This window comes from Paralichthys olivaceus, chromosome 7, assembly GCF_024713975.1.
Source record: "Paralichthys olivaceus isolate ysfri-2021 chromosome 7, ASM2471397v2, whole genome shotgun sequence".
NCBI lineage: Eukaryota > Metazoa > Chordata > Actinopteri > Pleuronectiformes > Paralichthyidae > Paralichthys > Paralichthys olivaceus.
The window spans coordinates 10218779-10245967 of record NC_091099.1 but is presented as its reverse complement, the minus strand read 5'-3'; the positions used below and the strand labels follow the sequence as shown (position 1 = coordinate 10245967).

The following is a 27189-nucleotide window of genomic DNA, read 5'->3' as shown; positions in this document are numbered from 1 at the left end:
CTCCCTTATTCCCACCTCCCCCCTCTCCTCCGCCAACACCACCCCTCTCTGGGCGAACCTCAGATCCTCAACATCTCCTGTGACGGGCAGTGGTCACGGAAACACTGAGCGAGACCAGGGGAGAGCCGTCGAGGAGGGGGAAGCGTGCACTAAGCCATTTTCTTGGAGGAGCAGAGCGTTGTTGATGGGAAGAGGATGCATTGCGGGCTGCTGGAGGAGCCTGATATGGATTCCACAGGTCAGTCCCCTTCAACTCTGCTTGTGTGGATGTGTGAAGAAAATCTGCTTCTGTTCAGAGACATTGTGCGAGTGTTTCTGCTGCTGCTCCTCTGGACGTCTCTAACTCTGTGTGCGGGTGTTCGGCTGCTTGGCTGTTGATTTGAAACTTTTTCTCATCTCTCATCTAATGTTTTAATTACTCAGTATTTATTTGGTCACATGCAGTATTGAGAAGTGTGTTATGTCACACAAAGACTTCTAAAATATGGAATAGTCTTTAAATCTACAACAGGTGGTTTCTTGCTTTTTTCCTTTTGTTCAGTAAAAGTAGTTTTAGAAATTGCACTAATCATTAGTTGTGTAGAAATAAAAACAAGTGCACAGCAATGAGCAGCATCGTGCACCTGTCTCTGGTTTATTTTCAGATGTCTAGTCTAAAGCTGGAAAACTAAAGAATTGATTCAGCTGCAAACTGAAGAATTTAATTTTGAAAAATTAAAAAGAAAAGCAAATGATGCAGGAGTGGAGTTATTTCTTTAAATTAAAACATGTTCCATCAATGAATTTTCATTAAGCCTCGATACCAAAACCATTTTGCTGGTGCAGTGTAAAACAGTGAAGTGTTGAATGTGTGTTAATAAATGAGTGAACACCTGTTTCACTTGCTGATCAATTTTAATCCAATTATTTCAATCCCCAACTTATCTGCTCCTGTGGCAAATGAAGCTTGAGACCTGAGCCTCTGTGGAGAATTAGCTTCACTTCACTGGATTCACTTTTTCATTTTGTTTCATTTGTTTTTCTTTAGTTCTTTTTCAGTCAGACAGAAGCAAACACTGTCAGTAAATTATAAGAAATGTCAGAGACAACATGTGGTGTTTTATTCAATGTTAATATATGCAAATTCTCAGGCTGTTGGTTTTTTTAATTGTGTAAGAGTCATTATAATTAGCATGTTTTACAGAATGGTTCCAATCAAAATGATATAAAAGCTGACGATGATCACAGCCACTGTAACAGAGTCCAAGATAAGCTTCTAATTATTATAAACACCAAATTTAACTTGAAAATCTAAAACTTCATCCACGTCTTCCAGGTCGGTGACAATCTGACTCTAAATGCAGCCGCATCTTTTTTCTGTAAGCTCATGCCGAACGTCAACATGTAGATCCTCGTCGAGTGTAAACTTCTAAAACTTTTCAGTGACTCGGATCTCCCCCAATCCCCCCATGCACCAACAGGTTGTTCTGCCAACAGTCAGTCCGAGCAACAGATGTAATGGTGGCTCTCGAAGATTTTATAAGCAACTGGTTTTCACTGTAGGTTTGCATGTGGAGCGTAAAGTTCGGAGGCAGTGTCTCCTGCTCATAGTTACATAGTAGTTTTTATCTCCAGTTCAATGAAAAATATTCATATATTTTTTACTTTGTTCGTAACGTTAAACACAACTGGCTGATAAAGAAGAAGCTTTCTCTTACCATTATAGAAACATTTTATTGAGAAAATGCTTTGATGCATTCAAATAAACAACAAATAATATTAGTTACACACCATTTCTTATTTTTTTATTTGTTAATGACATTTATCAAAGAATAAATCCTTTCTTTAAACAAATCAAAGACATTTTAAATGGATTTCCACTCGGTCAGGCAGGTTCCACATGAAAGCTCTGGTGTTTTGCTGCAGTTCGGTCACAGAAAGCACACCAGTCGTGCTAGTTCTGAGTAGAAATTAAAACAGGACAATGGCCTCTATTCCAGCAGACTGCCTCAGTAATGTGCACGGGCTCTTTTAAGCAAGTGTGTACGCTCGTAGTCTCCTGGGAACAATGCTGGATTCCTGCCGTCTTGGTGAAAACATCTCAAATAGAGCCATGGCTGCTGCGCTGCTCATACAATCGACTGTTGTCAGCTCACCCTGTCACAAAAGTGACATTTATAGTGGCTGTGCACGCAGCGATTTTCACTGTTTGTGTAAATAAAGCTTAAGCTGCCAGTTTTATATATTGACAGGTTTTCAGTTTAACGTAAAAAGCTAAAATTTGTCGAACACTGCTGTAAGTGATGTTTTACCCAAATCACAATAAAAAGTGTCCAGTGTTAAATTTTTAAAATCCTATTCTTCTTACAAATTCGCAATTTCATTATCATGTGTCTAAATGACATAATGTATTGTTTTGCTGAGTAATGAGAGCTGATCTGTGGTTCTTCGTGTCTTTTTTTTTAGAGAGTTGGATTGAAAGATGCCTCAACGAGAGCGAGAGCAAACGATACTCGAGTCACACGTCTCTGGGGAACATGTCCAACGATGAACGTAAGCACGACATGCGCTGTTACGCTTAATCTACTGACTTCAATGAGGCTTCTTACAAACTGCTGTGTTAGTAAATTTCATGTCATGTTTTGTGTCAGGTTATTTGTAAAACTCTAAATGTGTTGTATATTACAGATGAAGAAAAAGAAAATAACAGAGCCTCTAAACCACATTCGACACCAGCTACTCTGGAATGGTGAGTTCAACACAAAATCTGAATGTTTTGCTCTTCTCTCTGTAAAAGTAAAAAAAAATTTTTAAAAATAACACTTTAATGTTCAACAGCAGACAAAAAATGTTAAAATTATTTTTAAAAAGCTACGCTTCCTCGAGTTTTTTGATTAATAATTATTTTTATTTAAGCTGTCACTCATTTTGTGGGACATAGAGAAAATACGAAAAAGTTAACTTTACAATTAGTGGATTTTTTTCTGACTTCAATAGTTGAGAGCATGTGTCACAGTGTGGTTCATCATTTTCACTCATGTTAATATCATAACTATATATATTTCAGTAGTTTTACATGTAGATGACAACATGAACAAAAGTTTCTCCACATACTTTAATGACCTCATCATGGCGATAAAAGTACAGTTTACATTATGTGCCACTAACATTTCTTTTTGTCATAGAAGATTTGTTGTGTGTATTTTGTACAGGTGGAGGATGTGAAATCAAATATACAATCTCATCAGATTATTAAGATCAATGTTATTATTCAAACCTCATATGTACTGTTGCTTAACAGCATTAAAACACACACAGGCTTAAATCAGTATCAATGTTTATTTAAGATGATGTGGGTTTTATTGCTCATGGGGCTGTGCAACAAGTGTGAGGTTTGTATTTTACATAATAACATTGATCTTAATAATCTAATGAGTTTGACTTCACTTCCTCCACATGTACAAAATACAAACCTCATACTTGTGGCCTGTTGCACAGCCCCATGACCAATGACACCTGTTATGTAACAGCATTAAAACACACATGGGCTTAAATGAATATTAATACTGATTTAAGCTGCACTGTGGGGGGGCTTAAACCCAGGGTGAGGAGGATGAGTGGAGTCACTAACCAATTATGAATTCTTAAAGAGAGGCATTATAGACTTGAATTATATTTTAACTGCCCTCTTTAATATATTTATAATGTTTTTATAGCAGGATTAAAAGTCAACTTTATTACTAATTTTTTTTGCCTTTTTATTGTTGCTGAGAAGAGTTCGCAGCTTTGAATGTGCAGTTTGTTAACGTCATAAAAGTCCAGACTCTGAATGAAAAGATGGACATTCAATTTTTTACTGATATTATACATTTTAAATTTGACTTATTAAAGAAGAGGTTGTTGTGGCAAACATATTAAAAACTGCACAGAAACAGAATGATTTCCAAACATGGTGGCCACATTATCATCATTACTAACTACAGCACAGAGATATTCTGCCAGATACTTTCGCTTCTTTCTCACTGCGTTCACAAGTTGCACACTTTTACATAACATTTACATAACTTACACAACATATTTAAATGTATTAACACATTTCCACAAATGTGTGTGGTTAATGCCACGTCAGCAGTAACTGGTGATGGTGTGTCCCTCAAGGCTCAATATTGGGTCTTTTCTAATTTGGTCATTTGACATTTGGATAATGTGTTTTCTGTTTTCAAGCCAACGCTTTAAAGCTGCAGTGATGGTTTCTTTTTGGACCATTAGGGGGCAGATATGCTGCAAAACTTGAATTAGCAATAATAACTATTTTAAACTAAACAAATGATAAAAGTAATAAAAAATCTAAATGATTAAAGAAGATAAAGTTTAAAACCATTACAATAACATTTTTGGATAACCGTTTTTTTTGTTTAAAAAAGGCAGATTACAATAAAGGACACACCAGTGGTTTTATCGAAACATACAGTAGCGTATCATCCACGATGAAAGTTGCTATTACGTCTCTGCAAGATTTGCTTCAGCGGCAGAATGTAGATGGTGAATAAAAGGGGCCCAGAAGAATAACAAAGAACAAATTCCCCGATAAGAAATGAAATAAGTCAGAGCCACTTCAGTGACGGCAACAACGATTTCCAGACATTTGTCGACACAACAAAAAGCATTTTTATGACACTGACGACTAAAAGAAGCAAGAGTTACATTTCTCTTTTCTTTGGGATCTGCAACACTGGACATTCTTTCACATTATTAGCAAGTGTGTAAATGCAAATCAATTTTACAGTCACATGGCGAGTATGACGTGCATCATGTAGAGAGGCTTCCGAGGTTCAAATCAAAGCTATTATTTAAATTTTTAACATTTTTTTTACACATAAATCACTTTAACTGTCTGGACCCTGACATTCAGGACGACTCTTGAACCAACAGAACGCTTTAAAAGCAGGAACAGCAAACAGAGGAATATCCAACAGAGTGATAAAAAGTCTGATAAAATATGACAATATGCCGATGTTGGAGAATTTTACCAAAATTCAGATAAGTCATGAATTTATCAGGATTCTTCCAACAAAGGCGAAACAAGACGAGGTCGCTCACCACCAACAGGTCTTTTATAAACCACTCAGAGACCACAGATGAAAATTAGACCTAAATGTGGTTCTGCTTCAAATTCCCTTCTTACATAAATACATGAAAACATCAACATTGTTGTCACATCATCAAATGCTTTTATTGCCCTGCAGTGAATTCCTGCACATTTTCCAGAAACTTAATTTTAATTTTGTTTTATTGAAATATATTTCTGATGAATGTCATTATTATTTACAGGCTAGAGGAGAACTATGAGATAGCGGAAGGTGTGTGTATCCCCCGAAGTGCCCTCTACATGCATTACTTAGACTTCAGTGAGAAGCAGGACACACAGCCTGTGAACGCAGCCAGTTTTGGAAAGGTAAGACTAAATCCTTCTGTCATTAACGCCAATGACTCAACAGAAGAAGGGACGAGAGTCCGATTTTATAGCCTCTGTGAAAGCAATAATCACATCCAGTCAATCAGCCATGAGCCTCAGTCTGACCATTTCATGCCTGGCTTGGTTCTGCCTCGGCTCTGGCTGTTGTGTTGGAGTAATATCGTCTGCAGCTCAGTGTGAAGCAAAGCTCTGTGGTCGCTCACTGAACACATAATCTAGAGCCAAAGGAGATGTGCTTTCGTCTGTTCCCACAACCCCAACAAGTTCCTCAGCCTTCCTACCCCCAGACATCCCCTGTACTCTGGACTCCGGCCCCAACCCCCAACCCCAGGCCCACCCCCGCCCCTTTGCAGCTCCTGTCGGAAGATATTGAAAAAGAGAAGGGGCCTGGATTAATGTGTAATTAAAGGAAATTTGGAAGGGTGAGATGTTGCGGAATGTTAGATCAGTGGCTGGAGCAGTGTGGGGTGTCCTTTAGGAAGGCTTCATTGATTCAGGACAAAAAAACGAGAGAGGGCCCGGACTGCCTCCCTGTCTGCTCATTTATCAAGCGGGGCCTGACAGAAACTTCACAGCTTGGCCTCTTTTTTCATCCCACACAATGGAGAGCTACACTGTTTGCTAAAGTTTCTGCACCAGGAGCTGGACCAAGGATCCAATCTCTTTGGACAAAAAGAGAGGAGAGGAAGAAGGAGGGAGAGGGGGAGAGAAAGAGAGAGCGAAGGAGAGGGGATGGATGAGGGGAGACTGTTGATATAGAAAAAAAAAAGTAATACCCCTGGATGTCATAAATGGATGGTTCTCAAAGCTTTTATTTTCCTCCCAGACCTCCCAGTGGACACAGCGATGAGACGTTCATTTTGTTCTGCTCACAAACTTTATTAAACACTTTGTCATGAGGAACTGAATGTACAAGTACATTATATTACATAATATACTTTATGTGTACAGTGTTGTCTGTTCATTAATACATAATGTCTTCACGAACATAGATTCCAACTATCCTCCGAGTCAGAAATTCATGTGTCAATATTTTATAAAGATGTTATTTGACTTTTTGTTTCCATCTCCTTTTCTTTTTCCTCTTAATTTTTATAAATGATTGTAAAAGGCTCAGATTAATCTGATATGAAGACTTTTTGTCTCCCACAATCAATAGATCATAAGGCAACAGTTTCCAGCGTTAACCACCAGAAGACTGGGGACAAGAGGCCAGTCGAAGTAAGTTCTTTTAGTTTGGTTTTTTTTCCTAAGAAATCGAATTATAAACACAAAAATACAAATTCATGTGCAGAAATCTCTAAACGTGAAGAAAACTTTCTTCCTCTAATTTCCTGGAAATCTATACAAACTTGAAACAAAGCAGATTTATGTTGAAGTTAATGTTAGTTAAGATCTAAAATTGTAGCATAGGTGGGAGGAGATTCAAGAGAATGATCCGAGAGAGGTCATTTGATGAAACACGTACATTTATACAAAAAGAGAATTTAAATTTTTCTTTCACATTTTTCGATAGTAGTATTACTTGTACTTGATGAGGGATAAATAAACCATGCCACGTCTCCTCTCCGCAGGTACCACTACTACGGCATCGCGGTGAAGGAGTCCTCTCAGTATTATGACGTGATGTACTCCAAGAAGGGAGCGGCGTGGGTGAACGAGACGGGGAAGAAAGAGGTCACCAAGCAGACAGTGGCGTATTCACCGCGCTCCAAACTGGGGACGCTCCTGCCAGAGTTTCCAAATGTCAAAGACCTAAATTTGCCCGCCAGCCTGCCAGAAGAGAGGGTAAACAGGAGTTTTAAAAGTCCATCCTTACAGCCCCCCCCCACCCAATCGCCCCTCTCATCCCACCTCTCCCTGCCATCTCTGTGCCCCCTCTGGCTCTTTTATCTGGAGTTTCACTTGGTCTGCGTTTAGAGAAGGACCCCGAGGATTTATATGCTGGCTCCTCACTAACTCTTAATCTTTTGGGGGAGATAATAAGATCTAGCAATGACAAAGGACAGGCACTAGCTGTCCAGCTTTTAAAGAGGGGCCATGATTTTAAATGGTTTGTGTTTTGCTGATCTCTAAAGCTCGTTTTATATTACTCCGCTCCAGCCTAGACCTGTTACGTGTATTTATTGGTTCACATGCTTTGTTTAAGATTTATTTTCTTGTTTTTGTACCACAGGTTTTCCCCAAAAGAGAGGAAAAAAAGCTATTAAGTGTGTGATGCAATTAGATGAATGTTGTGTTGTTGCCCACAGGTGTCAACCTTCATCATGATGTACAGAACGCACTGTCAGAGGATACTGGACACCGTGATTCGAGCCAACTTTGACGAGGCGAGTCGTCTCTTTTAAACCTTGTCTTTTTAAATCAGTTTCTGTTTTGCAGAAAGTTTGATAGTGTGTAACTGTTCGTATGTAACGTCATGGTGTGTCTGTGGCGTGTGCAGGTCCAAAGCTTCCTGCTGCACTTCTGGCAGGGCATGCCACCCCACATGCTCCCTGTCCTCGGCTCCCCCACGGTGGTGAACATAGTCGGTGTTTGTGACTCCATCCTCTATAAGGCCATCTCTGGGGTGCTGATGCCCACCGTCCTGCAAGCACTGCCTGATAGGTGAGTCGTGTTGTAGCCTCACTCACGCTCATCTGACAGACTACAAACTTTTATTGTTGTTAACCTGCAGTTTGGATTAAAGGCTCACGCATGTCTTACTACACTATCCTTTGTGTATTCATGTCGAAAATAAATTTTGTCTATCAAATGATCTTCATACACATTCAAACTGTATTTAATGATCTGCTATCTGGAAAAGTGCTCATTACTTCAGAGAAAAGTCATTCCTCTTTTCCAGAAAAAATTGTTAAGAATTGTAGAAACATTTTTATTCAACCTTGGACAGTTTGGAGTAAGTAACCTTAAAAATGTGTCAGCTTTAAATTCTATTCTGGATTTTTAAGCACAATTAAGAGATGAAAAACAAAATTGTTTTAATTGTTTTTCAAAATAATATTCCACCATGTTTCCAGACGGAAAAACTTCCTTTTCCTTTTGTCCCATATGAAAGAAACTGAATAAAGATCCACTTACTGGATTTTTCTGTAGCCGTTCACCACATCTCAGTCTTTATCTTCATCCTCTGCAGAATCAGCGCTCAGCTGAATCTTTGTCTCCATCGGTTAATAGAAGTAATTTGAAGATAGTAATGAGCATGTTTTGTGTTTTGGGACATTTTTAAACCGAACAAATAATTGAATGAACAAAACAGATAATTTTAGACAATAATGATCATCGATTAGTTTGGGTGTATAGATTCGTTGCTGCCCTAATAGATTTCTTTGTTTCTGTTTTCTCTCATTTACAGTTTGACTCAGGTTATTCGAAAATTTGCCAAACAGCTCGATGAGTGGCTTAAAATAGCACTTCATGACCTTCCTGAAAACCTGAGAAACATCAAATTTGAATGTAAGTATCAAATCCACTGTTGACATCTTCAAAGTACACATTCTAAAATTTGTATTTGGAAAAAAAAGGGACGATAAAATAAATGATTATTCACGGGAGTAACCACACTTTCTTTTTTTGTCGCCAGTATCGAGGAGATTTTCTCAGATTCTAAAGCGACAAACATCGTTAAACCATCTTTGTCAGGTATGTGTCGTGCTCTGGATGTGTTTTTTTCTTTTAATAAAATCCATATGAACGGCTGATCGCAGCTGATAAGCGATATGGGTATGCTTGTGCGAGTAATATTGTTGATGCATCTGTCCCAAGGCGTCACGGACTGTGATAAACAGCGTCGACATCACCTTTCAAATGCTGGAGGACTGGAGGAATGTGGACTTGAACAGCATCACCAAGCAGACACTTTACACCATGGAGGACTCACAAGAGGAGCACAGGCAGCTCATTATCCATTGTAAGTCTATGCAGTTAAACTGACTCCACTCTGACACATCCAGCCGCACACAGAATTACACTTTACCTTCACGCAAACAACACACCGAGCGACAATCATTCCCACGACCAGCAGAGTCAAAGCAGTAATGATGGAGAGCAAAAGGTTAAATAAGTTCACTCTGCTCTGAAACACCCTGTGGAGCATCTCCAGTCATCAGGCCTGATGGGATCAGAGGTCACAGATACGCAGAAGCCGTCGCAGAGAGATGTTTATTTTAATCCTGCCTAACCTGGCGTTCTGCCTCCTGTCACAGTGTATCAGGAGTTCGACCGCCTGCTGGAGGAGCAGTCTCCGATCGAGGCGTACATCGAGTGGCTGGACTCCATGGTGGACCGCTGTGTCGTCAAGGTCAGACAGAGAATACTTTTATCAAGAAAAACACACCTCCTTAAACGTGGACTGACGCAGCACATTTTAGTCAGAAGTGTTTAGTTCAAGTCGCACAGATTTAAACAGATTCTGAGAAGTGAAGTGACTTTAACTAAATGTTTAAAGTATTTGCACAGCAGATCGTTTTGCCCTTAAAAAGACACCTGCGGCTCAGAGCCACTCGTTCTGCGTGTCTTTCTTACACACAGGCACTTAGCCTGCAATCCTCCCAGTTAATGATGTCTTCAAGCTTCCCATTTGCGTCCATTATGGCCAGATATGGGCTTGTAAAATTGGTCGCCCTGGCAACGTCTTGGACTGCCCAGACAATAGTTCAATGGGAAGGCGTGTCCCCGGGGGCAAATTAAATAGTTGACTTGTTGACATGTTTTTCGTTCCTAAGGGTTAAGCCCCAATACGGACCCGGGGGTTAATTCTACCCCGGCATCCCGACCCTTCCCCCTCTTTTCTCATGGAAATGTTCTCTCTAGGTGGCAGGGAAGAGGCCCGGCTGCCTGAAGAAGGTGGCCCAACAGTTCCTGCTGATGTGGTCGTGTTTCGGTACCAGAGTCATCCGGGATATGACCCTCCACAGCGCGCCGAGCTTCGGTAAGCAGCTAATGCTTTGTCATCATCCCTGCAACAGACAGGCAATACGCAAGTTTGACAGCGTGCACAGGGAATAATTACTTATTATGTCATGCACGTTGTAAGATGAGAATCAAAACATGAAATGGATTTCAATCCCATCTGAATCTTATATTAAATAAAGTCTGTACCTGAATGTAACTGTTTATACACAGATCTATGATTTTTTGTTAATTTTGTTAATAATTTACACTTTAACCAATTTAGCAAAATTAAGATATTGCATTAACTCATATAAAACCTTTATTTATTATCCTTTAACCAGGGATGTCCATATAAAAAGAGCGAATCGAGACTTCTCATATTTATAATATAATAATAAAACATTTTATCTATATAGCACTCACGATGTCTGGATTTTGTTCTATATCCCCACTGACGAGTGAAACTGGTTTAAACTTGCAGAAGTTCATTTTAGTGTCAGTTTCATCGTATAAACATTTCAAGATTCTCAAACAAGTAAATCACTCTTGAAATTGCCCCTGGTTGTTGTGCACGGGCCGAGGTCTGCACCAAATGAAAAGCAGTGAAAATGAAAGAAAAGAAAATGGCCTCTCTTTCCTGTACTTGTGTCTTTGGCCGTGTCTGTGAATATCAAAGACACAGCTGGTTGCAGTGTTTTGATAGAGCAGGTCTCTGTGCACAAACAGCTAATTAACAAAAGCCGACCCCCCTGCCACCGTGCTCCCGATGTGTTTGCCTGTCTTTTCCATTTTATGACCGGTCAGTATTATACCCTGCTCCCCTCTAAATAGCCACAAGTGTTTATTATGCGCACGGCGGTGGCGGCAACCGGCACAATGACACAATTGTGACACTCCCTCACTTGCCAGGGTCTCATCTTCCGTGCGACCCCGGGGTCAGCTGACATATTTCTGGCACTGGGTCGGTACATGGAAACCAGTGCACTTGCTTCCTTCTAATAACAGGGGCCGTCCTGTCAGTGTGCAGGATGTGAAGTCATCTTTCAGTCATCATCATTCTTCAACTGGCATCTTTTCCAACTGAGCCTCACTGTTACCAAGTCACTTTCTTAACCTGATTAAGTACATTGATAATGTCATAGCTGTTTTTTGATAAACAACACTTCTCCCTCCTGTGTGTTTGTGTCCAGGCTCCTTCCACCTGATCCATCTCATGTTTGATGATTATGTTCTTTACCTGCTGGAGTCGCTGCACTGCCAAGAGAGAGCCAACGACCTCATGAGGGCCATGAAGAGCGAGGGCAGCACAGGTGAGGCCGCTGCCTTTGTGTATAACCAATTTGTCGGCAAAACTAGGTTATGAAGTGGTTTGTTGGGTTATTATTGTTTTAATTATATAAGTTTGTTTAGTCTGAAGCAATCACCTTGGGCTTAGGAAACGTACATGTTCTGTTCCATGTGATCAATCAATTAATTGAAAAATGAACCAATCACTGAAAAATCTTCTGACTAATCAGTAATGAAAATAATCAAATGGTTTATATTATATCGTTCTTTATCGTGCCATTGAGTACATATTTACATTTAAACATGTTTTACTTATGAACACAATGCGTTTGAACCTCTCAGAGTAGCTGTAGGTTTATTTTAGCTCTTAAACACCAAACATAGCCTCTTGTATTAAAATGTCAAATGTTCTGTCGTCTTTTCTCACCTTCAGCAGAGGAGGAATTCCTGCTGAAAGAAACCACTCCCACCTCCTCGTCCCCAGGATCCTACTCTCCTGCTCGCTCCGTCCACTCTGTAGGCGTCTCCTCGACCAGCTCCCCCACAGCAGCCGTGTCTCCAGAGTACACCGGAGTCCCTGTCACCACAGGTGAGGCAGGCATCAGTCACACACACACACACACGTATAAAAAAGCAGGGTGTAGCAGGGTTCACTGCACATAGGTTCTCTGCGCCAACACATTTGTCTCTGTGTCTATATATGTCTACCAGGCGCTGTTCAGTCATATACCTGGTCCCTTACATACACAGTGACAACAGCAGGCGGCTCCGCTCCAGAGGCCGGACAGCAGCTGGCCTGTATGAGGAACAGCGCTCCAGTCCCTTCCCCGTCCTCCGCACACCGGTTGCCAGTGTACACCCACAGAGAGGAGCATGGGTAATTATGATTTTCAGGATTACGTTAAATTTCAGTGCACTTTGTAAACTAGTACATTTTGTTGAATACTTTTAAAAACACATTGCTAACTGTATTCTAGGTATACTGGCAGTTACAACTATGGCAGCTACGCCAACCAGCATCCTCACTCTATCCAGAGCCAGTACCCGAATCTGGCCCATGAGCCGGCGCTCCCCGCCCCCCTCCACTACTCCACCTACCACCGCTCATCTGCTCAGGTCAGTGTTCATCACCACAAAGACGATTCAATGACATTTTAAAGAATGCTTATTGAATTTAAATACTTTTGAATCACCCATCTCCATTAATGTAGGCATGAGCTTATAAAATGTAAATCACAAATACAGATGAAGATTATGTTTTATATCAATAACCAATATTTATAAAGATATTTCTATTTAAATCATATATAATAAAGTACTCCTTATTTGTACACGAGCAGCTCATGTGCAGTTGGTTTTTGGATGAGAATTGATCAGACTGTCTCTGAACTGTCCTGTGAAGGCAGATCTGCACTTGAGCGAGGTGTTATTATGACGAGTCGTGGTGTCACAGCCAATGTCGCGGCTGGTGAGAGTTTTCTCTTTTGCTGGTAAATTCCTGCTAAGGGTCCTCCAGCCTCAACTGCTTTTACAGTTGGAGGAGATCAGGCAGGGGCCTCTGTGCTCACCGTGTTTCTTAAAGTCCCAGAATCAGCCTCTCCACACAGAGGAAGCAGAGAAGTGAAAGGTGGCCCGGCCGGGGCAAGGAGGGGCCCTGCTCTGTTACTCCTCTTTCCAGCTCTCAATAGTCTCTTCATCTGTTTGAGCCAGTCACCAAAGACCAGGGCAAGGGGGCGTTTATTAAAATATTGTTATTCAATGGTCTCTTTTCTGCTTGTGAACAAGAGGCAGCTGAGGCGTCTGTTCTGCTCTCTGACCTGCAGTGACTGTCTTTTTCCATGCCGTGATCGCCCATAATGGGTTCGACTGTCGTGTTTATATTTAGTGAGAAAAGGGAAAAGGGTCTAACTTCCTTTTTTTTTTTAAGACCGTCTGAGCTTAAATCGGGCACAATGCCGGAGCTTTGTGTGTACGAGAGGTTGGAGGTGGAGCTGAAACTAATAGAAAACTTTGTCGGATCCCCATCTGTCCAAAATATTTCGGCCAACACGCAGATTTCATCAGCTGCTGTTTGTGGTCAGGCACCAAGGGCAACAACAATAACACAGGAAGAGCAGCTTTCCAGCTGGTGTCTAATTTTCTTAAGTGGCCTAATTTTCTATTTTGTCCAATCTGCTTAAACTTGTAAAGCTATTTCTCCTGACAGTGATTGCTGGCAGGGTCAGTTCACTCCTAATGCAACATGGTTATCACAGCTTCAAATATAATATGAACTGTATAACTGAACAGGACTGTAGCTTTGAGGACACAGGAGTTATGTCTTCTCTAAATTACCTGAGTTTGGTTTTCAGCAACTTTGGCAAGTAAAATAGTTAAGATGGTGAGTTCTACAGGGTGATTAAAATTTTTTTTTACCCAGCATGTTAACATGTGACAGCGTTTATTCCAGTAAAAACATAAACAAGTCAATATTTTAGATTTATTCCACCAGTTTATTCTCTTTATCTACAAGAAAGAAAAGTAATATCATCTTTGTGTACACTGCTTGAACAGTTTGGGCTGAGTTGTACAGGTTTTTATATTGAGTATCTCTCCCCACAGAACTGGCAGTGATCTATCAGACCTTTTTTAATAATAAGTCAAAAGTTTGAGTCACTTTTCAAGCAAAATGCGTAAAAATCACTTGTTCCACCTTTTCAAATAATGATTTTCTTGGTAGCATATGATAAACTAAATATATTCAGGCTCTGTTAGAGGAATATATCTGAACAGGACATTTTGCCAATTTTTTTGGTAATCAAGACAATAATCAGCAAACCAGTTGCTAATGAAAATAATAAATGGTTGCAGCTCTGACTTATTCACTTTGTATATTATGCTTCTTGATGACTTCACTGCACCACTAACGTCTCTCCTCTTCTTTTCCTCAACAGTACCAACTCAACGGTCAGATGTCTCGGATGGAGCCTTGCTTGATGGGCAGTACTCCTCGGTTGCACCCCACACCTGTGGCCTCTCGGTGGCCAGATGTGTCACCGACCAACACCTGTTACACCAGCCCACCTATGCATTCATCCCGCTATGCCACCTCTGGGGACATGTACTCCCCCCTGGGCCCACGCAGGAACTCAGAGTACGAACACTCACAGCATTTCCCCGGCTTTGCCTATATCAACGGAGAAGCCACCACCGGCTGGGCTAAATAGCCTTCGAACACTGATTTGCTATATATAAGCTCCAGGCCTGCCACACAGGTGGATGCAGAGTCTCTGAACACTTCCGATCAAGTACATGGAGGAGGAGCAGAGAGTGGAGAGTACCAATGCAAGGTAAAAGGAATCATTGTGTGGACGTCCAGACAATTTGAAAAGACTCATTCCGTCAGTCACGCTGATGATTGAGGTGTTTGTCAAAAGTTTCATCAGCAAGCGATGGAAGAAAACTATTAAATCATACAGATTGTCAAAACTTGCAGCAAAATCATTTTGAGAGTGCAATGCTGCTGCCAAGCTGTGCCTTTGTTTTTAGGAATGTACACCTCTGCCCTCGTCAGTCTCACAAGTCACCGCACACGTTGTCCCAGCCGCCAGTCAGTTTGGTCGCTGACTGATGCATCAGTGTGTCGTAAGCTGTTACTGACACCAGTACAATCTTAGTGACACCACTGTCTCTCTCTTGTGTCTCAGCGCCGTGTCGCGTCGTGAATTCACTGCAGCAGATAAATGAACTGCACCGCCTTAACGTTCTCCTGGGACACCAGTATCATACAGTGACACAAAGCTAGAACATGACAAGTGACCGATATAATGAGAGACCTTGATCAGCATGTGAAGGTGTCTTCAACTTGGATAGTGTTTTAATGATTGAATGCTGTGACTCAGAAACAACTGTGCGAGTTTGTTTTGTTTTGCAAGCTTTTCTGCTGTTTTCCTGTGACCACATATATACATATACATATATGTAGATATATATGTGTATATATATATATATATATATATATATATATATATATATATGAGTATGTATTTTCTGTAACTTTGTAACATGGTTTATTCTTTATTTTCTATGTTACAACTGGTACTTTGTTCTCTGTTTTGTATGGTTAGTAGAGGACGCATTAACCATTAATTAGGGTTGTGTGTTTTTATAATGCACTCAAAGCAACTGAGGACCTATTACCCTATGGGTATTTATAAAAAGGGAAAATATCAAAGTGTACAGTAACATGAATTCTAGTCACTTTTTTCTGTAAATAAAAGCACTGGAAACCATTTGTGGTGACTGTTCAACTATCACAGTTGAAACTGATGTGTATGTGGGGAAAAATGTTGCCACATAAATAATTTCACAATCTAAAGCAGTGGCTCATCTTTGTCAAAGTGTCCTCTTTATCCAGTCTGTTTCTTCTGTTCACTATTTCTTTACACCATCTGTGGAAAAATGCAAGAAATGATGCACAAAAACATGTTATTGTATCTTTATAATAATCAGAATCAATTTCAGGACTGGAGCAAAGTCTTGAATTCCACTGATCTGTTTACTTTCTATGTTTAATATAAGATGGCTAATACACTTATTTAAAGTACATCCTACCTTCTTGTCAAATACGTCTGGACCTTAAATTCATGATTTGATTTCAGCCGTCTCTCACAATCCTCACATAGGCTTTGATGTTGAAAAGGAAAAACATTTTCTTACGTCCTCTGAGGTGATTTTTACTTCTCTCCGTGCACCCCATTGACAACACATGGGGGGTTGGGCCAGTAGCACAGAGGCCACACTGCAGAAAGAATTACATTTCAATGGAGAGAATGTCCTGCTGTGCTGAGGTCATTGTACCTCAGTCCCGTAACCTTTGACCTCTGACCCCTGCCGAGGTTTGTATTTATTAGAACATAGATCCTCTGTGTTCTGTTTCATTCTGCTGGATTCACAACGGATACTTTAGAAACCAACAACATGTTTACAGCAATAGACATAAAAAAAAGGGCCTCCTTCATTGTGATTTAATCACCTGACCTGAGTGTCAATATCAATATCCGCTGAGGATTTCAGGAGAAGATTGGCGAGTGTGGGTGTGCATGAGGAGGATGCTGTCAGTTGTGAGAAACGTGCACACGTTCCTCCTTCAAATAAAATAGTCATGTGCTTTACAAATACTATAAAATACATTTGCAGCAAAATAATTTAATGCATATTCTAAAACTGATTTTCTTTTTTTTATTAAAAACAAGAAATTAACGTGGTTTATATTTTGAACTCGCAGTACCTATAAATGGATAGCGTGTCATTTATATCAGTCACATGCAACAGTGCATTGACAACAATGAATTATTTATATTGAGGGCGAGGCAGCCTGTAGCAATATTTATTAGTAGAAATACACAAACACACTTTCACTGTTAGTCTCCACTGTGCACGTCTTTGAGCTGCTGGAGGAAGATTCAAACTCTGAGGTTCAAACCCAGAAGTGTGAGGCAGCTGTGGCCAACATATCCTGATCCCATTCAATGATGTGATGCCATAGATTCACCAAAGTAAGAATCTAATAATGGCTTCATTGTTGCATTTTTCTCATTCATATTAGGCAAACAATATATTTTATTGAAGAGTCACTTTTTATATTGAGTCAAAACTTACCTTTATATAGATACCAGGGTTATTGATCATGTGGATGCAAAGTTATACTCTATCAATTTTAGGGCATGTCATTTTCAAGCAGGAGCCTGAGAAAAGGGCAGAGTGATGGAGAGGTTGGTTTAATATTATTATTATTTATTGTTATCATCTGCGTTTTCTTGGTGTGTTGGTCTGTACGCAGGATTGTGCAAAAACTACTGGACAGATTACAATGAAACCTAGTGGAAGGATGTGGTACGGGTCAGGAAAATCTCACTTGTAAACATTTGATGTCATTTTTATGAATTTCTCAAAAGATAATACAGATACTTTATGGATATGCAATATGGTGATGAAGTGGCCAAACAGCCTTGGCTGAGGTCTGCGCTCTCTAAGTGTCCTTCTGCTAAAACATACAAAGGAATTGTAAAGTGCATCGTTTTCAAATTACACAACATAAACCAGTGAATCAAAGATAATGACACGATTCTCAGTGAACAGGTTTTCTCTTCAGTTCCTGGTTTGAAATGTTTAATAATGAAGATGTCTGGTTGTTAGGTGTTTACATGTTTATATACCTGCTTCTTATTCACTCTTTGGTTTATTTTCCTTTAGAAAAACACACGGATCACTGTTGTCTTGTCATTCACACCTGGTAGAAGTTAAAAGTTATACTTTAATGTGAGTATTAACGATGAGACATGCTGTGTTTTGCGCAGTGCTATATAGTATAATAGAAAGTATATAGTAAGTACACTGGTGTGTGGAATATGAGGTATTTATTTATAATGTGTAACTGTACTACACTGAATAAACTCAGAGGAGAACAGCTGATGGTGACTGTCTCTCTCTGTCTCTCTCTCTCTCTCACACGCCCTCCCTCCCTCCCTCTCCAGGCTAGCCCCGACAGCTAGCTCGCTAGCTTCACAACACTCCCCGGTAACGTCAATAACCAGCTGCCTGTTCCACTGGTCCATTATTTGTGTTCACCATGGATTTGAGTACCATCCTGTCGCAGCTGGAGTCGAACAACGAGCAGGAAATCGAGGAGCTTCTGCGTCAGTACAACCGAGAGGTGGGGAGCGGCTGCGCTTTTTCTTTTTACGTCATCCTAAACAAACTGCAGCGCTAACGCTAGCTAGTTAGCCGCGAGTTAGCTTAACATCTTGTTAGCCAACTTAACCGAATGAGAGCACCGACGTGTGGTGATTGCGTCGTTAACACATCACCAGAAAAACTACGAATAGCCCGACGTGTTGTTAACATGTGGTTCACAGCAGCCATGTAGCGCTGGTGATGCTAATGTTGCCTGTCAGAGTAACAGCAGTGTTAGCATCAGCTGATTCTCTCATGTCCTTATTGACATGTATGTCTGGGTGGAAGACGCCGAGGCCCTTGAGGACTGCAGTGTCATGTGTACCAAACATTTGTAACAGGCCGTGTTTCATGTGTGTGTCTGTTTCAACAATGTGCATCGTTTCTGTTTCAGAACACTCTCATCTTCACTTTTGACCCAGAGGAAGAAGCCCTGCGGAGCGTAAGCACTGAATCTGAGCTGGTCGTTTCTAAATGATCAAGAGATCGTCCTGTTTCATTGTGATGAGTGTTTCTCCACCTGTTTCCTCCACAGAAGCTGTGTCAGAGTGTGCTGTCAGTACTGGGGAGGCAGGTGCAGCCCAGCTGTCAGAAGACATGTCTGGAGTCCCTCCGCATCCTGTCCAGAGACAAGCGCGTCCTCGGACCCGTAGCCACCAGGGAAGGCATGCTGACTCTGGGGGGGCTGGCGAGGCTGTGTGCAGGAGAGGAAGGAGGTGACAACCAGATAAGCTCACAGGAAGATTCTTCCTTCTCTTCAGAGGAGGAGGAGAGGGTGGTGGTGGAGGCCTTGAAGTGCCTGAGCAACGTGATTCTTAACAGTCCTGCAGCTCAGCAGGTTAGTGTAGATGTGCAGCTGGTTAACGGTCTGTGTGCCAGGCTGCGTACGGCCCGCACATGGAACCATGAGGTGGGCCTGTTCACACTGCGCCTCCTCTTCCTGCTCTCTGCCCTGCGTCCTGATGTTAGAGGGGTTTTGAGGATAGAGAAGCATGCAGTGAAACTACTGACTGAGGTCCTGGAGCACACGCTGGATGTGCACTGGGTCGGCCTCTATGAGGCTGCTCCTCCAGATCCGCAGGCCCTGCCCATATCTGCGGAGGACAACCAGCGAGCAATGGAGGCACTGAAGGCCTTGTTCAACCTCACTTTGTGTGACGCCGGTGAGGTGAGTGTGTCGTGTTTGTGTGTCGTAAAGCTGTGACAGTGTGTAATGTACAGTAAGAGCTCACATTGCTCATCACTTATCAGGGTTTGCACTGACGGGGCAGAGAAGATATGTGTTTCTGGCTCGGTCATTTGCTCAATTATGGATTAGATTAAACTGTCTCGAACCACAAAGATCATACATTTGATCCCCACAACAGCCAATTATGTCTCACCAACCATTTGTCTGGGTGGAATCCTTCTGAGGAAGACGCCTCTCACTGCTGATTCACTGTCAGTGAGCCTTGGTCAGCTGAATCTCTGAAATGTGGAGCAACACAATTAAAACGTAACAACCTCACCATCCAGTTTACACACAAACCTTTTTCCTGTATGAAGCATTAACCTGATGAGTGTGACCTTAAAACCCTTTAAAACCAAATATCATAACATCCATATTAAACTTGTTCTGCAGCAGCTCCACACAATCATGATAAGGTAAATATTTGAAAGCACTGATAAGGTCAGGCTGGGTCCACTCACTAAAATAGATCCAGCATTCTCGCTTTCTGTTTGATAAACAGACCAGAAATTGCATCTTCTATTCCTGTGAATCAGATTAGATGAAATATGAAGAGGTCACAGTTAGACAATATGTCAGGAATGTCATTATTACAGTAATAGTGGGTAGTTACAGTAGATTTGAGAATATGAGAATTAAACTTGTCACTCTTGTCTAAGAAGATATTTCAAACACTCTACATTTCATGCAACTTGCATGAAAGGCTCACATGACGGCAAAGGCAGCCTCTAACACAGTGTAAGTCCTAATGGCTTTATGTCATTTAACCTCTTAGACTCATGTAGGGCCCCTCCTCTCCTCTGTCATGTTTTAAAAAATCCTAATTCCAAAAAGCTGTCTCCCTAGAACACTGCTGTCCTCTGCTACTATCTTTCTTTAGTCCACCTCTTAAAATATTTAAGCTCCCATTTTTGAAAGTAGGCATTTGCTTTTAGGGTCCTGCTCTTGTAGTTTGAACATGTTTAACTTTATTGCTTTACTTTTTTTTTTTTTTTCCTTTCCAATAAAACAGCGTTCTTGCTATGAATGATTTTGAAACTCCTTTATTTGACAGGAGGATGATCACCAATTGCGGCTAATCACTGCCATCCTGCGTCATCTGTTGATGCTGAGGACTGAGACAGAGGAGAAAACAGAGGAAGCACACAGGTAGGAGAGCTGCAGCATTGAATGGAGGTGCTCTGCACTTTATGACCTGTGAAAGGACACTAGACCAACAGCCAAGATATTTGGCAAACGTCATTTGAAACTGATTTGCATAGAAAAGCACACAGATAGACAAAGGACTTCCACCACACAGGAAAATAACTAGATCTGTGTACAGACTAGAAAATCCCCTGCTGTGATTCGAATGTAAGCACCCACTCTCACCAAGCCCTGAGTGTCCACTGAGCAGCAGTGAGCTAGCAGCTCACTACAAATGAAGACTGATATCTGGTAGACTGCATCGTGGGAAAAACACCACAGCAAAGTTGTTTCTCTGGAGCCTTATTGGGTGTTTCATCTTCTAAATGCTTTTAGCGGTCGTTATACTGGAGCAGTATCTTATTCTAAAGGTAATTTAATGCAGGAATGCCAAGAATCTATGGCCCCGGATTCAAACTCAAACAGTGTCACGTAAAAGTGACTGATGTTCCTCATTACCTGTCAGACTGGCGGCTGAACTGCTCATGGGATTTTGGCCCAATGACCACAATTAACATAGTGGTAGACTGTTTAAATGTGAATAAGTAACAGATCAGGTCTACTTAGAAAATGGTGCTGTGAGGAGAGAAAGTAGTTTTTATGTAGTTAGAATGTGTTGAGTTAATTAGGATTTATTTTGTCAAATTCAATTTCCTAATTTAGTTTGTCTTTTGTTTGATTCTTTTTGCTTTTTAAATCAGTTTACACCACTCTTGTACCACAGTATCACCAATTATCTCTTATTGTCTAATGTGGGAGCAAAATTGATTTTAGACCAAAAAAATACATATTTTATAAATAGCAGATAATCTCAGATCTCAGTTTCGCAGTCCTTTTTGACATCAGGGTCTTTGACTCTTCTCAAGCAAACTGATCCAAAGCTTTAAACTACTGATTCTATTTACTTCTCAAACCTTTTTGATTCCATCCTGTTGAAGAATGTAAAAATCTTTCATAATTAAAAGTTGTTGTTTTTTTATTACCAGCCATGCTGTCAACTTGCTGAACAACCTGCCCGTGTCCTGCCTGGATGTGTTAATCGACGTGCCTGTCCAGGGTGGACTTGAGAAATATGGTGGGAAAAACATGGATGCAGTCCAGATGTTACTGGATTTCATGGAGAAAAGGATCGACAAGGTAAAGTTCATCCTCTGCAGTGAATATAGGGAGGACTGTAACTCTCAGTCTGAACGTTTGCTGAGTCCATTATTTCTGTTCATGTGTTCTTGATGGTACAGAACGTAAGAAAAACATTTTGCATGTAAACTATAAGACATTTTAGTACTCTCACATACAGCAGATTTTGGGACACATTTTTGTGGAATTCTCGCTGGTTGGTCTCTTAATTGGAGACATACAGTTCATTTGTCCTAAACCGCCGGTACGCCAATTCACAATATTTATCAGCTTGTGCAGCATGTGAAGTCATTTTTGTCTGTGTCACTACAAGCAGGGCTCCAACTACAAAGAGGGGCTCACTCCGGTGCTCAGCCTTATGACTGAAGGATCCAGACACCACAGAGAGATCCGCAGATATATCAAAGCTCAGGTACAGTCACAGACCGAAGCCTTTTGAGTTGCTACTGGAAAATGAGAATATGAATTTTAGCTTTAGTGTCTGAGTAACAAATTAAAAACTCACCAGTGTGATAACCAGATTTAAATTATGTTATAGCTTGTAACAGTGTGGTTATGTGTGTGTTCATTATGCTGTGACTAGGTTTAACAGCTTGGCTATAATGGCCGAACATTTTGATTGGAAACCTCTGTATTTTCAGGTACTTCCACCACTGAAAGATGTGAAAATCAGGCCAGAGATTGGCACCACCGTCAGAAACAAGTTGGTTCGCCTTATGACTCATGTCGACATGGGTGTGAAGCAGATGGCAGCAGAGTTTCTCTTCGTGCTCTGCAAAGAGAGCGGTAAGAGGGGGCAAGTAATCATCAAATCAAGGGAGGAACAGTGAACACAGCACATCAGATGAGAAAATAAGAATAAAAGATACTTTCTGTAGTTTAGTTAAGACTGCTGTATAAATGTAACTCCAGCTTGCTTTATCCTCACACATGGACATTTATATATATATAAAACGTCACACCCATGTGTCTTTATGGTTTCCTCTTTCAGTGGACAACCTGCTGAAGTACACAGGATATGGAAATGCAGCAGGACTCCTGGTGGCTCGAGGACTTCTTGGAGGAGGGAGAGGAGAGACTCAGTACTCCGAAGATGAAGACTCGGACACAGAAGAATACAAGTCTGCCAAACCCTTGTGAGTAACAGTCTGATGTTATTAATGTTAACGTCTTGCTGATGTATGAATTAGTTCACAGCTGCACATTAAGCCCGCTCTCCTCCTCATCTGCAGCATCAACCCCATCACTGGTCACGTGGAGGAGCCAATGCCGAACCCCATCGAGGAGATGACGGAGGAGCAGAAGGAGTACGAGGCCCAGAAACTGGTCAATATGTTTGACAAGCTGTCAAGGTAAAACCAACTTCTGCTCGAGGCTGCAGAAACACTTAGATCATGAGCGAAATATACTAGATCATTAAATTTAAGTTCATATTAGCATTCAAGCCAAAAACGGCACTGAGGATAAAAGTTTAAAAAATCTGGTCCATGTGCAAATTTTTGGATCCAGACACAGAAATATTCATCACTTGTTGCGAGGCTCACAGGTTTGTTTGGGCAGGTTTATGCTACTGTATACTGTTTATAACCGGAGACCATAGTATGAGAGAATCACAGAGTGTGGGTTGCCATGTTTATTCTGGATTATATGTTGACTTATGATGGTGGAGAGCATCTGTGTGCAATGGAAAATAGAATACACTGATTTAAAAAAAAGTTTTTCAGGTATTGTGAAAACAGAAAAACATTACAAACACAGAATTCTTTGACAAACAATTATTTTTCCTTTGCAAAGGCTCGAATAACATGATTAACTTTTCCCTCTGCTGCCACCCCTGTTCAAATTATTCATATTAGTTATTGTTCCCTCTGCAAAGGGCCCTTCTGCATTTATGTTGACCTTTCCTTAGCGAACAGAAGCTAACGTTAGTCGAGCATGATGCCTGTACAAAAGTAACAGTGAGCCTGCTCCCTGCCAACTGATTCATCATAGGAAGAATCTCTTGCCATTAGCTGCAGCTTCAATTAGGCCTGGACTTCCAGCACGCCGCAGCATTCAGCTGGAGGAAATGGAAGCTGCCAGGACGCCACTGCAACATCATTACCACCTCTCCATTAATTATCACCTAATTGGCACACAGTCGGCCTGTTGGTCCTGGCTCCTTTATGTGTCGCATTCAGGTTTTTAATAATAATACATGTCCTGACTTTATTCTTCTCATTCTGAGAAGCCAGACAGGGAGTGGACTGAGACAGAGGTACAGCTAGACAAAGCAATTTAGATGGAACGTGGACGCAGAGGAAGAGACACGGGTGAACAAATGTGCAGACATAAGAAAGCTGACCTCGTCATTGTTGAGCCAAAGAGGGGGGTTGAGCTGTAATGAGGCACGTGTGGCCAGAAGAGGAAGATTCCTTTCTGAGGATGCGTCCTCTTTCTTCTCTTCCTCAGTGAAGGAGTTTTAAGGAGATGTGGTGAAGACCGAGAGGTGCTCCCTACACTTGCCGCTCTGGGGAGATCGGTCAAAGCCCAACAAGAATGTGCTCCCCTAATTGCTTAACTGATCCTCCAATTAGCACATATTTTACACCCCCACCCAACCACAACCAACACCCCCTTACATCTGCCAGACCCTTAGCCCCTCTGTCACTGATGAGGAGCCGAGCAGAGGTTTCTTTTGCTCTTATTAGTAGAGATAAAGGGTTCCTGTTTTTGTTTGTTGTGTCTCGTTAGTTCTCTTTCTTCTGACTTTGACCAATGATCTGAGGCTGTAGACCGATGATGCCTCTGCAGATTTCATCAGTGAAAATATATCAAATCCATGCTACAATATTCTCAGATTTAACCACTTCTCAGTTGTTCTCAATTTCTCTTTAAAGAACTTAACCTGCTGTTTTTCCCAGGATAAGTTAAATTTAATTGGAGGAATTACATGGCCGCTCGTGTTTGAATCTTTGAAATGAATGAAAATGGGCTCCTCTTTAAATCTTTGATGATAAATCATCAGGGAGGGAGTGGTGACACAAAGTGCAGGTATAATTGGATTAGTATGAAGGGGCAGCCGTGGCTTTGAGGAGATTAGTCTGAGCGCTGATCCTGTAATTAAAGTGCCACAGGAGAGGAGGGGGTGAGGACCGAGAGGGAGAAAGAGGATGGCCCAACAGGGGCCAGTGTCCATAAAGAAGGGGGGAGGGGTTAGTCGAGTGAGGGTCCTCGAGTTGTGGATGTAAGAGAGTAAAGATGTACAAGTGTCCTGACCAGAGAATTTTTCTTCCAATATACAAGAAAACAATGACAAGTTTTATGATTGAGGCGATCTTATCGAACAGCTCTTCATCCAGCTGCTGATGTTTTTGCCTGATGTTTTTGTGTGTTTGCAGGCAGAACCTAATTCGTCCCATGGGCGTCAGGCCGGACGGGACGTTAGCACCTCTTGAAGAAACGCTCTGTGACCCATCTGAAGGCAACTCAGGATCAGACTCTGATTAGTGCTCTGCACATCCGAGGCCACATTTCCAGACTAAGCCCACAAGGCCCCCACACTTCTAAAGCTGCGTCCCATTTCAAGGGCTTGGATCTTTCGAAGGATTGTACCCATGACGGTGGGTCCTTCAGAGAAGCTAAAAGCTGAATTTCTAAAAGAGAAAGTCTAAAAGTCACAGAAACAAAGTATAGAGCAGTCATAAAATAGAAAGGTCAGATGCTGGATCAGAAAACCTTTCATTTAAAGTTGCAATCAGACAAAACACCAGCCTATTGCAATGTTTTCAGTTGAGACAAACAAACGATCCTGATGATCGAGCCCTGAAGTGGGACACAGCTCAACATTTCACAGGAGACTTGAGGGGCCACGTTGCTGCCATAAGCACTTCTTTAAAGCCGAAGTGGACTTGATGCGCGATGCACCATGAAGCATCGGAGGCCTCCGTGGTTACTGTTCCACCATCACCCCTTACTTTCCTGCTCCCTGAGTTGAGATGATAAAGGTAATATCATACATTTTGCTGGATCTTGTGTTTCTCATTGAAAACACGGTTATCATGGTTTATTAAGTGTAATTGGATCTAAATCAACATTCCTCCACATGTGCTTCTTGTTTCTCACTTTGTCTCTTTATTTTTTCTGCTACATGTTCTGTCCACTGTTTATATATCGAGATAATTCAAGTGCACATAATACATCACACATTACACATGAAATTAAGATCACGGAGCCTGTCCGGCCTGGACCAGAGGATTGATGTATATTTAGAGATCATGCAGAGTCGGTGTGGATAGTTTGAACTCGCAGCTCACAGTGAGTCTTCATTAGTTTGGGTAATTATAATGAATGTTGCACATCAGTTAGTTGCCAAGGAAACTTTCTGAATTCAGGGCTTGTTGGCAGAAGGTGTTCTTGGAATATATGAATTCAATTGTTGACAGAAGTAAACCATTTTTTTTTTCAAAGAAATTCTTTTCTAATCTACATTTCTCTTGCCAAATCTGCATCTTGTTAAATTAGTTTGTGTAATGTGATTTGTTTTCTATATTGAAATATTTGCTAATTTTATAAAAAAAATCCAGTTTAGTCTATATTTAAACTGAATTTCTTTTTGTTTGTACACTTTTTGATTAAAAAAAAAAAAAAAAGTGCCACTTCTCTAGTCAGCTGCATATAAGTAGACACAACAGATTTGGTCTCTGAACTAAAATCATAGGTTCTTTGTGGTTAAAGGAAAAAAAATAATGTGCTTATTACAATCCAGAGAAACTGAATATTGCTTTAACCAGAGAACATGTTTCATTATCCCAGAATGTGGTGACAGCTCAGTTGTTAACTCATGAGCACACTTTTCACCTGACCTGTGAATCACCACTACTGTCTCCTCACATAAAAATAATGTGACAAATTAAAAGGAAAACCAGCTATAAGTGTCTTAGGAAGGTTTTGGGAGTTTTCTGAGCAGCTTCAATGTCTGCAAAAGATAAAAGTTGCACAATTTGAATTGTTATAAACCATCCATTGACCATTTGTTTTGTTGTTTCCCTTTAATTTGTCATTTGTGGATCAGTTTCTTCTCTCACACATGTAAATGCCTGGTTTTTCCTGCACAATCATTGTGGGATTCATTAAAACTGCATGATGATCACATTCTGCAAAGATTATGTTACTAGAATTCTTTTTGTTTTTGCACTTACAAACTGTAAACAGCACCACTTTTGTTTTACGTAGTCAGTCATCCACTGAAAAGTTAATAAATTGGAGAATAAGTTAAATGTTTGTCTTTTTGTGGACTCATACAACAAAA

The 27189-nt window shown here is 40.9% G+C and overlaps 2 protein-coding genes across 5 annotated transcripts; both read left to right on the top strand.

Moving 5' to 3' along the window:
* The first annotated feature begins 52 nt into the window (after nt 1-52).
* On the top strand, nt 53-15992 carry rfx4 (regulatory factor X, 4). 3 transcript variants are annotated; one of them, XM_020079436.2, is made up of 18 exons: nt 53-238; nt 2446-2532; nt 2668-2728; nt 5311-5434; nt 6615-6676; nt 7030-7243; nt 7708-7785; nt 7899-8062; nt 8811-8911; nt 9039-9097; nt 9221-9365; nt 9661-9755; nt 10268-10385; nt 11539-11658; nt 12069-12224; nt 12386-12512; nt 12613-12751; nt 14569-15992. In XM_020079436.2, exons 1-18 carry the CDS (start codon nt 196-198, stop codon nt 14839-14841), a joined length of 2166 nt encoding a protein of 721 aa, XP_019934995.1. In that variant the 5' UTR covers nt 53-195; the 3' UTR covers nt 14842-15992. The 3 variants fall into 3 exon arrangements, with proteins under 3 accessions (XP_019934995.1, XP_019934994.1, XP_019934992.1); XM_020079435.2 differs by having other exon boundaries at nt 12072-12224; nt 12347-12512; nt 14569-14990; XM_020079433.2 differs by having other exon boundaries at nt 12347-12512; nt 14569-14990.
* Nucleotides 15993-18119: 2127 nt separating this feature from the next.
* ric8b (RIC8 guanine nucleotide exchange factor B) lies at nt 18120-27157 on the top strand. Of its 2 annotated transcripts, none has more exons than XM_020079352.2 (10): nt 18120-18329; nt 18744-18791; nt 18885-19517; nt 20632-20726; nt 21749-21899; nt 22216-22311; nt 22541-22685; nt 22891-23035; nt 23132-23251; nt 25280-27157. In XM_020079352.2, the coding sequence occupies exons 1-10, from the start codon at nt 18246-18248 to the stop codon at nt 25386-25388; spliced, it is 1626 nt and encodes a 541-aa protein (XP_019934911.1). In that variant the 5' UTR covers nt 18120-18245; the 3' UTR covers nt 25389-27157. The 2 variants fall into 2 exon arrangements, with proteins under 2 accessions (XP_019934911.1, XP_019934910.1); XM_020079351.2 differs by having other exon boundaries at nt 22213-22311.
* Nucleotides 27158-27189: the final 32 nt, after the last annotated feature.

Coding starts and splice junctions, on each gene's coding strand:
- rfx4 (XM_020079433.2), top strand. CDS start 196: ATGCATTGCGGGCTGCTGGAGGAGCCTGATATGGATTCCACAG. Junction 6,677..7,029: donor GGGACAAGAGGCCAGTCGAA/GTAAGTTCTTTT, acceptor TCCTCTCCGCAG/GTACCACTACTACGGCATCG. Junction 11,659..12,068: donor GAAGAGCGAGGGCAGCACAG/GTGAGGCCGCTG, acceptor TCTCACCTTCAG/CAGAGGAGGAATTCCTGCTG.
- ric8b (XM_020079351.2), top strand. CDS start 18,246: ATGGATTTGAGTACCATCCTGTCGCAGCTGGAGTCGAACAACGAGCAG. Junction 18,330..18,743: donor TGCGTCAGTACAACCGAGAG/GTGGGGAGCGGC, acceptor TTTCTGTTTCAG/AACACTCTCATCTTCACTTT. Junction 18,792..18,884: donor AGGAAGAAGCCCTGCGGAGC/GTAAGCACTGAA, acceptor TTTCCTCCACAG/AAGCTGTGTCAGAGTGTGCT.